Consider the following 11,666-nt stretch of genomic DNA (forward strand, 5'->3'; position numbering starts at 1 on the left):
ACGAGGTCCACCTCGACCTGCGGTAATCATTCCCGGTCGGCAGCTGGTCACACTAATTCGATGCTAAAAATATAAATTTTATAAACATTGCGCACTCATGTGCCCCTAAAACTATGAGATGTGCCGTGCCCAACTGCCGGAATGCCTTTGTGGGCAGATCCAAGAGGGATCCGGGTCAGCAGCCACAGGTCGGCTTTTTCCGCTTTCCCAAGTGCCCGGAAACATTCAAACTTTGGCTCGCCTTCTGCGGGTTTACGGAGGAGTCCATGAAACTGAAGAATCCCTGCATTTGTATAGCCCATTTCAAGGACGAAGACATCGAGGGAGCCCTAAAGTTCGAGATGGGTGAGTTCTGACAGTAATCCATTAAAAATCATAAACCTAATCCTCGTCCTTCAACCAGGCCTGGCCAAAAAGCGAACTCTGCGACCAGGTGCAGTTCCCTGCCTAAACAAAAGCCATGAAACTGCCTCGGAAAGAGCCCGTAAGGAGCGGACGCAGCGGCGCAGGAACCAGAAACTGGTGGCCCAACTTTTGGCGGAGGATGAGGCCGAGCCGGGTGCTCCAGCGGCGCCAACTTTTGTCAGTCCACAACGTGATAATTTGGAGTTATCACAGGCTATAGCAATGGATTTCGATCCGCTTGTCGGCGAGGACAAGCCAAAAGAGCTGGCAAAGTGCCGCATCTGCTACAAGGACTTCGCCATGGACTCCAGTGCCAAGGATCTCTTTGACCAGGCCAACAGTGTGCTGCTCTTCCACATAGAAGTCATCAGCGGCGTATGGGTGAGTTGTTATTTCATTACGTGTAAGAGGCAAGCCCTTGTAATCCTACTTCTCCGACAGATCAGCCCCAAGCCAGACGAGCCTCAGCTCATGTGCCCCGCTTGTGTATTAGCCCTAGACCAGGCCATCGACTTCCGGGAGATGTGCATCAACACGGAGCTCAAGATCAGCCAGGCCAAGTCCTTAGCCCAGATCGCACCAGATAAAACGGAAATGGAGGCTGTGAATAAGGAGCAAGCTACTTCAGAGCCCGACTTCGCATCGGATTCAGAGTACACAAATGTGGAGGAGATTGAAGACCTTGAGGAAGAGTCTGGCGAAGGTGAATCCCCTTCCGATGACCAATTAAGTCAGGAACCAGCCACAGAATCCGCTGAGCCCGCCACACCAGATCCACTTAGTGTGGCTCTGGGCGCCAAGATATTCAAGGAGCTGATAAATCAATATACGGGCCATGAGAGACCCAAAAAGCAGGCACCCATTGCAAAGAAGCCCAGGATCAGGAAGACCGCAGTCCGTGAACAAAAGCCAAGGCGCAGGGCCAACCCCAAGACGAAAGAAGAGAGAAACCTCATCCGGCGTGCCCAGCTGCGGGACAAACCGCCGAATTTCGTGTGCGACCAGTGCGGCCAGGCCTTCCGCATGTCGCACAACCTGCGGATGCACATGCTCCGGCACAGTCGCATCAAGAATTACCAGTGCAGCGAGTGTCCGAAGACCTTCTACGACGCCTACATGCGCAACATGCACATACGCATCCGCCACCGTGGCGAAACGCCTTTCGCCTGCAGTTTCTGCAGCGAAACCTTCGCCTATGCGGGAGCGCGTCAAAAGCATGAAAGGTTGGTGGTAAACAAAGTAAATAAGAAGCGATTTATATATTCCTGTTCAATTTCTGTTCACTCTTTCAGTGAGGTCCACAATGCTCCCCCACGGCGAATTGTGAAGCGAATCAATCCCAAGCCCATGCCCAAGCCTCGGGAGGATGTGCGCTATCAGTGCAAGCTGTGCCACAAGCACTACGCCTCCAAGTACGCACTGGGCTGGCACATCAAATCACACACCGATGGCAACGCCTACAAGTGCCAGCAGTGCAGCAAGAGCTACTCGGATCCCAACAAGCTGAAGCGTCATGAGATGACGCACGAGAAGAGACCGCTGCAGTGCGACATCTGCCTGAAAGGATTCTATCAGCGCACGCGACTGCGGGAGCACGAGCTCATCCACACCGGAGAACGTCCCTACTGGTGGGTTAACCATTAGATCGGTACGATGTATGTATGTGTAATCTCCCATTGATCCTTGCAGGTGTGAGGTGTGCAATGTCCGTTTCCGCTACAAGTACAACATGAAGACTCATGCAAACAGCAAAACGCACCAGGAAAACGTTCGCAAAACGGGTCTAGAGCCACTTGTTGAAGACGAATGAAACGAGAGTTTGTTTTTTAACCGCAGTTGTCTCATGTATTCAAGGCGGGGGGTTGCACTGATTTGGATTTGCGTGTTTTTCTGCGTTCGTTTTCAACGTGACTGGAGGAGTTGATGTGCTGTGTGAAGTTGCCGGCGCGCAGGAACCACAGATCGCACACTTCGCAGCTGAAGGAAAGACGGAAATTAGCCATCACAATGGTTGAATAAGCATGAAAACTTACTGGAACGTGCGTTCGCCCTTTTTGATGATCTCCCACTTGGACTGCGGAGCTCGCCCCTTCTTGCACGCCTCCCTGTGGAATGGAAAGCCATGTAAATGGAGCAAAAGGAAACCCTAAATGACTTACCTTTCATGCCTCACTCGAGAGCTGTTCGTGCTGTACTCCAGGCCGCAGAAAGTACAGGCGTAGGGTCCCTCCGTGTGCTTCAGCTGGTGGCGCCGCAGGAGATGGAGGGTATAGCATTTCTGGTGGCACTGCTCGCACTCGAAGGGCTTGGTGCCCGTGTGCCGCAGGAGGTGGACATTGAGATTGCTGGTGTCTTTGAATTGCCGGCCGCAGTGCTCGCAGATGCAGGGCTTAAGGTTTGGTCCGTTTCGGTCCACGATGCGCTTCGGTTGCTTGTCGTTGATGACCTTCACGTGGATTAGCTTCCTGCCCATGCGCATTGTGTGCTTGCTGGACTTGAGTTTGGCCTTGATGCTCCTCTTTTCCGGCTTGCTGGTGCTGGTTGTCACCGTTTCAGTCTGTTCTTCTCCATAGTCCTCCGGCGGGGGCAGAAAGTCCTCGCCCGGACCATCCTCATAGTTGATTCCCTCAGCGAGCTGATTGTTCAGATACGGCAAATCCAATTCCGGTTCCATTTGCACCTGGGCGGGCTCCACCTTGATTTCGCTGGCCGCCATCAGCTCGTCGATGCCCAGCGGATCCGGAGCAGCCGTTTGCTGGACGGGTAGCTGCAGAGGCACCGCCGCAGGGGCCTCGCCGAGATTCATCCTGATCCGTCGCCTGGCAAAGTATTTCTCGATTTTGGCACAGCGCCGTCGGAATTTCTGGAACTGCTTGAGCAGTGCCTGGCAATCTGGGCACATGTGAATGGGCAAATCCTGGACATTCTGCAGCTGCAAGATGGTAAACAATCTTCAGTGGAAACGGAAACCCACTGGAATTCGGCTTTTGTGCTCACCCAGCAGTTCGTTATGGAGCGGACGCACTGCAGCAGCTTCCGACCCGCCGGCGAGAAGATCTGGAGGCACTGGTCGGCCACGATGGTCTTGCCGCAGGTGCGGCAGAACTCTTTCATTTCGCCCAATTGATTTGCCAATTATTTAAATTTATTTGTTTGACATGCACAAAAGGTGTGGCCGTTGGTCAGAATACCAAATTTACTAGAATCCGTTGGTCACACATCAACTATCGTTTGGATGAGGAGATAGACTTTTATTTATATTTGTTGAAATTAAAATAAAAGTAAATTAAATATCTGCAATATGGTTAAAAAACACATTTGTATCAGCCGAACATTTTCTTATTATGTTGTAATATATTTTAAGCCCAAAAATTAAATTCTTTATCAATGCATAGATTACGAGTTCTTCAAAAATAATTGAAAAAGTTTTTAGTATTTTTCCCACTGCGTCACGAACTATCGATAGGCAGGTGTGCTACCCTATACGATGGTTGGTAACTCTGGCCGTTTCCGCCCTCCATCTTTCTGCATTGACTTTTCACGATGGTGAGTTCGCTGCTACTGAATTCTTCGAAAATAATGGTTTTTTACTGTGAAAGTGGCCTGCAAACGGTGGCAAACCATGACTGAAGTGCTGCCCCAGGGCTGTGCGATGGAAAAACCACCCACTGAAGGGGGGAAAATGTGAAAATCCGGGTGAAAAACAAAAGCATGCGTTAACCTCGAAAGCGGCCAGCTCCTCCGGGTGCTGCTCCCGTGGCCAAAGGAGGAGTTTATTTATACTACTTGGAGTGCCAGCAACTAACACCATCCATTTGTTTATCACCCTTTTAGCCGCCTAAGAAGGACGCGAAGTCTTCGGCCAAGCAGCCGCAAAAGACACAGAAGAAGAAGGAGGGATCCGGCGGCGGCAAGGCCAAGAAGAAGAAGTGGTCCAAGGGAAAAGTCAGGGACAAGCTGAACAACCAGGTGCTGTTCGACAAGGCTACCTACGAGAAGCTGTACAAGGAAGTGCCCGCCTACAAGCTGATCACCCCCTCGGTGGTCTCTGAGCGTCTGAAGATCCGCGGCTCCCTGGCCAAGCGTGCTCTCATCGAGCTGCGCGAGAAGGGTATGTTTATCTGAATGCGAATACCCGTAGGTCAATAACTAATCCCACATCCTCTCCACTTGCAGGTCTGATCAAGCAGGTTGTGCAGCATCATTCCCAGGTCATCTACACACGTGCCACCAAGGGTGATGAGGCGTAAATGTTTTACCTTTTGCCCATCTCGCAAATCCGTGGCTGCATTCGCTTTACAAAGGATTCTGTTTGTATTCGAGAGCACTACGATGCCGCTGTGTGTGAAATGTTGAATAAACTTGCTTTCTTATTGATGTAAGGGACATTTGCGTGATGTTTTATTGACATGATACCCTCTCAAAGAAGGGTCTATCATGGATCAGTGGCTTCCGGAAGTTCAATGTTTTGCCGGATCGGAAAATATCTATTGCTGATCCAAGATCCTAGTAATCTAAATTATGTGGAACCCGCAGGTCCGTTCTGCAACTTATCCTTTTTAAAATGTTTCTTTTACTTCCTATAATTTTAAAATTTTATTAGCTAAGAGTATACATTCAACTAACAAGCAAGATAGTTTCTAGTCCTGCGCCTTCAACATGCAAAGCAGAAGTAGAAATGATAGCCACTCAATTCAAGAAGAATCAACTATAAATAAACATTACATTTTCTATAAATCCATTTTTTTGAGAACTAGAGAGATACATACGTAAGTATATTTTACCTTAGGTAAAAAAAATACTTTCATGAAAAAAATGTTTACTTTTGAAGTGAACTAAATACATAAATGGATTCATCAGCTGAATTAGCACCTTTAATATTTAATAATAATAAGTGTTAATTTTACTTGTATTAGGATGCCAATATTAATTTATGTATGAAAAATATTTGTTTTACCGATTCCAATAAGAATTTTTAAACTGCTTCTTCCTTATGATGACATTCACCCTAAGCGTTATCACGTGACAGTAAGCACTCGAATGTGTAAACAAAGACCAGGTTGCATGCTCAAAACGAATAAAGGATTTATATTTCGCAATATTATGGTTTTCAAAACGTTTAAGCCTAAACAAAAATGAATTTAAAAATATAATTAAAGAATAAAAAAGTTAGCTCTGACAAAATAAGTACGTCTTTCTTGGCTGCTTAATTAGCTCAATTCAACTGTTACATGATCTGCAAAAAACTTGTTTTAAGTAAATAATAAATACCTTTTAATATTAAGAATTTATTGATAAAAAGAGTTGTCACCCCCACGATGGAATGTTCACCCAGCGAACATCCGGGTGGATACCCACTGTGCTCGGCTGCCATTCACAGCGAAGCGCCGCCAGCGCTCGGGCGAAATGTTTACGTGGTTATCTTTATTTTGATGACAACACGGCAGATTGGCTTGGAGCTGGCAAAGACGGGAGTTCGGTTCTGGTATCTGGCAGCCAGTAAAAATGAATTAAGCTGCAGCAAACTCGCATATCGACCAGCCCGCGCCGCACAACTGTGCACACAAGACGACGACGACGTCGAGCAGAGCAGGAAGCGATTTGGGCTGTGAGGTAATTCCCGAGTCAAAGAAAAGACCTGCCGCCGCCACACGCCGATAAAGATTCTCGCGGACCCGGCCAGAGGCGGAGTGGGAATCACGGAATCAGCTGGAGTGCGCGGCCATAGCCCCCCGATAATACCACGTACGCAAACAAACTGCTTTATCTGAAGGTCCGCCAGTCTCACGGTGATCTCGAATTCTTTTACAGAATCATATCCGGCAGGATGATACCGCTGTCGCACAAGGACAGGAGCAGCTTCGGCTACCGGGTGCGGGAGAAGCTGAACAGCTGGAAGCGACTCATCTTCTCGGACCCCAACTCCCGCAATCTGTTCCTCTTCCTGCTGCTCAACCTGAGCTTCGCCTTCGTGGAGCTCTTCTACGGCATCGTGACCAATAGTTTGGGTGGGTGCCGCCCAGCCACTAATGGCTTTTTATCTTATCCGCAGTTTATAACCCTCTTAATGGCTAATCCGCAGGCCTGATCTCCGACTCGTTCCACATGTTCTTCGACTGCACGGGCCTCTTGGCCGGATTGGCCGCCTCGGTTATTACCAAGTGGAAGGCCAACGACAAGTTCTCCTACGGCTATGTGCGAGCAGAGGTGCTGGCCGGCTTTGTCAACAGCCTGTTCCTGTTGTTCATCGCCTTCTTCATCCTGTCGGAGGGCGTGGAGCGACTCATCGAGCCGCCGGAGGTCAAGCACGAGCGACTGTTCGTTGTCTCCGTCCTGGGCCTGCTGGTCAACCTGGTGGGCATCTATGCCTTCAATCATGGTGGCCATGGACACTCGCACGGCGGCGGTGGACACGGGCACTCGCACGGCGGAGGCCATGGACACGGCCACTCGCACGACGCCGGCAACCACAATCACCAGGCCATCACATTGGACAATGGTAACATTAAGATGATAGTTGATGGCTGAAGAGTTGATTCGGTTTTTCAATGATTAGGAATGATAAAAAATAATCTATATAATGTAATACATTCCCCCTGAATTCTAGGTCATGGTCACTCACACGACCACAACAGCCATGGCCACTCGCACGGCGATATGTCGGGCAGCAACTCGCAGATCATGCGCGGCGTTTTCCTGCACATCCTGGCCGACACCCTGGGCTCGGTGGGCGTGATCATCTCGGCAGTGCTGATGCACATGTTCGGCTGGATGATAGCGGACCCCATCTGCTCCATCTTCATCGCCCTGCTCATCGCGCTCAGTGTGCTCAGTCTGATCAAGGAGTCGATAATGATCCTGATGCAGCGACAGCCCTCCGACCTGGACCGATCCCTGCCGCAGTGCTACCAGAAGGTCACCGGCCTGGCCGGCGTCTATGCGGTGCAGGAGCCGCACTTCTGGACCCTCTGCTCCGATGTCTATGTGGGAGCCCTCAAGCTGGAGGTGTCCAAGAACGTCGATCCCAAGTACGTCGTCACGCACACGCGGATGATCTTCGAGGCGGTGGGCGTGAAGCAGATCTACATACAGCTGGACTACGTCTGATCCAGGTGGGATCGACCCACCGGTGTGCTTGTACAATGATGTGTATATTTAACAACGCGTGTTGCATGTTTGTGTGCAGTGCGAGCGAGCGTCGATGTTATCAAATATTATTTGAAAATTTTAGTTCACTGCGGCGCCACAAAGCCACCCATCACTTCCGAAAGTCCCCTCCAAGAGCTAAGTAAAACAAAAATGTTCAAACTTCAGTTGTACTAGTAATTTTCCGAATTTTGTTAACTTATTAACGTTTGTATTTGTTGAAATGCTTTCGGCATCATTCCATTCTATACAAACTTAACGCATAGCATGTGCGATAGTCGAGACCGAGAAGCATTAGTGTAATTGTAAGCTAAGCGAAAGAATTTGTGCATAAGTAAATACATACTTTTAAAGTCTTTTTTAAATTCAGAATGAACAAATCCAGAGTCGTGCATACCTACAAATAGCATCTAATCTGACTGACATTTCCACGGACATTCCGCTGTGCGGTGGAAGTGCATTAGTGAACCGTTTTTGCCACAGTTTGAAGCATCAAAATTATGAACGAAATAAAATTTAATTTGTTATTAGCATTTTTATACGTAAACCGAAATGAAAGGAGTTTTAATTCCGGTTGGGCGGGTTTTTGCAAGTGCTTTGAGATGGTTATTCGTGTGTTCTAAATGAAAAGCAGTATTTGCTCTATTTACTTAGTAGCTCAATTGATAAGATTATTTACAAAGGTGACTTTAAGTGGATCACGCTAACCACCAGTGAGTCTCATTTTATGTAAAGTTTAATTTTCAGGTATAAAGTATTTTTTTAACCTTCATATCATAAGATAAAAATGGGGGTTTGGCACAGGCTCAAACACGTCCTCTTTCACAAAATTCGAAACCTCAGAAAATGTTTTTAAATAAATATGTTTTAAAGAGATTTTATCTTTTCTTAAAGTTTTCCTATTCAGAAAATAGTCTATTCAATAGGATAACTGTTTTTCAAAGCACTGATAAAGCTGTTTTTAAAAGTTGGTATTCGTTATAAAAAATTATAAATTGTTTTTTCATATTTTTAATAATTACAATTATTAAAATTTTAAAAAATAATTTCACTTATTTAAAAATAAGTTAATATAGTAAAACCTATCTACCTACATATCTACTTATTTCCCTAGAGTAGCCCCACTGTGCGCATCTCTCACGCGACGATGGCAACAGGTCGACACGTTTGCTGAAATGGAAATAGCACCTGTGCTGGTGCGCCCCGCCCGGCCAGCAGATAAAGACGGCCGTATTCCTCGCCCTAGAATTAGATTATAGAATTCCAATTTCTGGCGAGAGTGGCGCATTTCGCCAGCTCGGTTGAGGTTAGGGCGAGTCCAACGTGTGAAACTGGGGCAAGTGGAACTGCAGCGTGCAGAAAATCGCTACCCAGTGCGCATGACCTCCAAATACTTACGCACACATGTACGTATGCGTGCGGGGGGCACGTGTACATCACTGTCAAAGGTCAATAACTTCGCTATTGCCCAAAAGACAACAAAAAAAAAGTGGCCCAAGCCGTGTGACTCAGACGGCGGGTCGGTTGTCTCGCTCGCACCCGCGCCACCATATGGCGCCGACGGCGTCTACCTACGAATAACGGTTAAAGGCAAAGAAGTACAGGCATGCGGATTTACAGTTGTATATGGTTTCCGTTTAATTTTCAGCACTGATGTTCCCATTTTCGATTATTATTTCGATTTTCTGCAAGGGCTGGTGGGCGGAAATGCATACAAAAGTTGTAAGGTGTTGTTCTATCAAAATATTATTTTAATTACAATAGTTGGCGCAATTCAGTTGTTTAGCTCGGTGTGATTTCAAACAATAAACATACATTGAGTCGAATTTATGAGTGCTCCGGCCGAAAGAAATCAGAAATAAAATCGCACAGGTCGAGGACAGGCATTTTGTCAGCGTTTAACATAAATTTAAGACTTTCAAAATTGTAACTAAGCATCTGATAAATATGTGTAGAAGGTATGCATGAGTATAGTTCCGTGGGGGGGAGGTGTCAGCGGCGGATCATCTAGCACTTCTCCTCCTCGAGACCGTGCTTGAAGAACATGAGCACGGGAACGCTGTCGCCATTGATTTCGCGGTACTCCACCAGGGCCACCATGCCGTCGCAGTCCATCGACTCGCCGGTGAAGAACTGCAGCTCCTTGAAGCGGCCGAGGATGTCTTTCATGGCCTTGTTCATGTTGGTCTTGAAGACATCGACCTGGTCGGGGGACTTCTCCTCCAGCTTGGCCAGCACCTTCTTCATGTAGTCCTTAAGGTAGAGGGTGTAGGACTTCTTGTCGCCGAAGGCAAAGCACTCCTGCAGGCGGTGGTTCAGCACAACATCGACGCCCGTCTCGGAGGTGATTTCGGTGCCCTCGTCAGCTTCCTCGGCGGATGCGTTGGCCCCAGCCAGTACGATATCATCGCCCTGGCGGGTGATGAGCTTGCCATAAACCTCGTAGATCACATCGTCCACCAGCTTCATTTTGTAGGTGTCGGCGAACATCTCGTCGCCGGTGATGATATCCTTGTAGATCTTCATGGTGATTGGGTTGTCGGGGGTCGGAAGATGGCGTCTGAATCGCTGGCGAATATGCAACTACAACTGCACCGGGCCGGGAACACTGCGGAACGACTTGCCACGCGCTCACTCGAACAGCAAAAAGAATGAGCGAGAAAAAATGGCGAATGAGCTGCCAACTCGCTCGAAATGCGTCAGCGTGGCAACGCCAAACGCCGGTAGGGCAGCGCCTAGTAGTTATCGATAGTGCTGTGGGGGCTACTCCCTCTGATCTGATAGTTAAAAATTATTCTCATTTTATTTTGAATTTTTAATAACTTTGGTCAGTAACTTAGAATTTTAAAATTAAAGCTTTTGTTCGTAACAAAAGCGTATCTGCTGCTGCTTTAAGTTGTGGATCATTTTCTTTATTGTTGTGCTCTCTGTTACATTTTAAGCAATTGAAAATACATAGTTTTCTTTTGTTTATATTGTTTGTTTGGTTTTTATCGATTGAATTACCTTTTGATAAGTTTTAGTAAAAAGTTTTTATTATCTGATATTTCGGCAGGTGATTGAAAGCTCTTGAGTCAAAACATGCATTACAAATAATTTACGTTAGTCAAATAAATTAAAAACAAATTTCAAAATAAGCACAGTAAAAAAAGAAAAACTCTTCAAACAAAAAATGTATTATGTCATCGATACTATCGAGCCGGTGACTCCTTTGAATTTGTAAAACAGGGTGGCAACACCGGCTCGGGCTATTAGCGCAGGCAGTGTACGGTCCCATCAATACAAGTTCGAGTGAAAAACAGAGAAATGTACGTAATTTCCGCGAAATGGCACTGCGAAAACCCTGATCTGAGACTGCTCTTTGCAGGTATGCACTCTCCAGCTCGCTGATCCGCTCGCCGGCGCTGCGCCAGGGCCTCCAGATGGCCGCTGCCAGCCGCCAGGTGTCGCTGAAGGTGGTTTCCGTGGCCGCCACCCAGAAGGACGAGTCGTTCTTCGAGAAGAACGAGCGGCTGGGCAGGAAGCTGTCGCCCCACCTGACCATCTACCAGCCGCAGCTGACCTCCATGCTGTCGATCTGCCATCGCGGCACCGGTCTGGCCCTGGGAGTGGGTGTCTGGGGCCTGGGACTGGGCGCCCTGATCTCGTCGCACGACATCAGCCACTATGTGACCATGGTGGAGGGCCTCCAGCTGAGCGGCGCCACTCTGACCGCCCTTAAGTTCATCATCGCCTATCCGGCGGGCTATCACACCGCCAACGGAATCCGCCACCTCTTCTGGGACACCGGGCGGTTCCTGAAGATCAAGGAGGTCTACTCGACCGGTTACGCAATGGTCGCCACCTCTTTCGTGCTGACCGCTATCTTGGCCCTGCTCTAAGTCCCAGATCTTGGCTATACTTATTAAATTCTAGTGCGAGCATTATGTGAAAATTGTTATATACTAAATACATGTAGTGTGTATATTTAAAATGCTGTTTGTTGTGTTACGCAACTCATTTGTTGGCTTTAATGCACTGCGTTCTATGGGTTTTCCCTGCAATTTGCAGGATTTGCGTGTTTTCTAATCATTGTTGTTAGTTTATACGGAGATCTCTGTTTGTAGGCTCTTTGG

The 11,666-nt window shown here is 47.7% G+C and overlaps 6 protein-coding genes across 6 annotated transcripts; 4 read left to right on the plus strand and 2 right to left on the minus strand.

Moving 5' to 3' along the window:
• The first annotated feature begins 48 nt into the window (after positions 1 to 48).
• On the plus strand, positions 49 to 2,235 carry LOC108024820 (zinc finger protein 439). Its single transcript, XM_017094949.1, has 5 exons — positions 49 to 345; positions 404 to 786; positions 847 to 1,628; positions 1,698 to 2,033; positions 2,095 to 2,235. The coding sequence occupies exons 1-5, from the start codon at positions 114 to 116 to the stop codon at positions 2,213 to 2,215; spliced, it is 1,854 nt and encodes a 617-aa protein (XP_016950438.1). The 5' UTR covers positions 49 to 113; the 3' UTR covers positions 2,216 to 2,235.
• LOC108024821 (transcription factor Ouib) lies at positions 2,224 to 3,588 on the minus strand. Its single transcript, XM_017094951.3, has 4 exons — positions 3,403 to 3,588; positions 2,565 to 3,337; positions 2,439 to 2,510; positions 2,224 to 2,382 (listed from the first exon to the last, which is right to left on the minus strand). Exons 1-4 carry the CDS (start codon positions 3,517 to 3,519, stop codon positions 2,247 to 2,249), a joined length of 1,098 nt encoding a protein of 365 aa, XP_016950440.1. The 5' UTR covers positions 3,520 to 3,588; the 3' UTR covers positions 2,224 to 2,246.
• Positions 3,589 to 3,873: 285 nt separating this feature from the next.
• Positions 3,874 to 4,791, plus strand: LOC108024356 (40S ribosomal protein S25). Its single transcript, XM_017094259.1, has 3 exons — positions 3,874 to 3,951; positions 4,240 to 4,516; positions 4,582 to 4,791. The coding sequence occupies exons 1-3, from the start codon at positions 3,949 to 3,951 to the stop codon at positions 4,653 to 4,655; spliced, it is 354 nt and encodes a 117-aa protein (XP_016949748.1). The 5' UTR covers positions 3,874 to 3,948; the 3' UTR covers positions 4,656 to 4,791.
• A 1,029-nt stretch (positions 4,792 to 5,820) lies between these two features.
• LOC108024822 (zinc transporter 7) lies at positions 5,821 to 8,109 on the plus strand. The gene is made up of 4 exons (XM_017094952.3): positions 5,821 to 6,150; positions 6,217 to 6,413; positions 6,488 to 6,904; positions 7,013 to 8,109. Exons 2-4 carry the CDS (start codon positions 6,233 to 6,235, stop codon positions 7,510 to 7,512), a joined length of 1,098 nt encoding a protein of 365 aa, XP_016950441.1. The 5' UTR covers positions 5,821 to 6,150; positions 6,217 to 6,232; the 3' UTR covers positions 7,513 to 8,109.
• Positions 8,110 to 9,164: 1,055 nt separating this feature from the next.
• Positions 9,165 to 10,210, minus strand: LOC108024842 (translationally-controlled tumor protein homolog). The gene has a single exon (XM_017094980.3). It carries the CDS (start codon positions 10,075 to 10,077, stop codon positions 9,559 to 9,561), a length of 519 nt encoding a protein of 172 aa, XP_016950469.1. The 5' UTR covers positions 10,078 to 10,210; the 3' UTR covers positions 9,165 to 9,558.
• Positions 10,211 to 10,694: 484 nt separating this feature from the next.
• Positions 10,695 to 11,524, plus strand: LOC108024398 (succinate dehydrogenase cytochrome b560 subunit, mitochondrial). Its single transcript, XM_017094308.2, has 2 exons — positions 10,695 to 10,859; positions 10,919 to 11,524. Coding segments are annotated over exons 1-2 (516 nt in total). The 5' UTR covers positions 10,695 to 10,857; the 3' UTR covers positions 11,433 to 11,524.
• Positions 11,525 to 11,666: the final 142 nt, after the last annotated feature.

This window comes from Drosophila biarmipes, chromosome 3R, assembly GCF_025231255.1.
Source record: "Drosophila biarmipes strain raj3 chromosome 3R, RU_DBia_V1.1, whole genome shotgun sequence".
NCBI classification, from domain to species: domain Eukaryota; kingdom Metazoa; phylum Arthropoda; class Insecta; order Diptera; family Drosophilidae; genus Drosophila; species Drosophila biarmipes.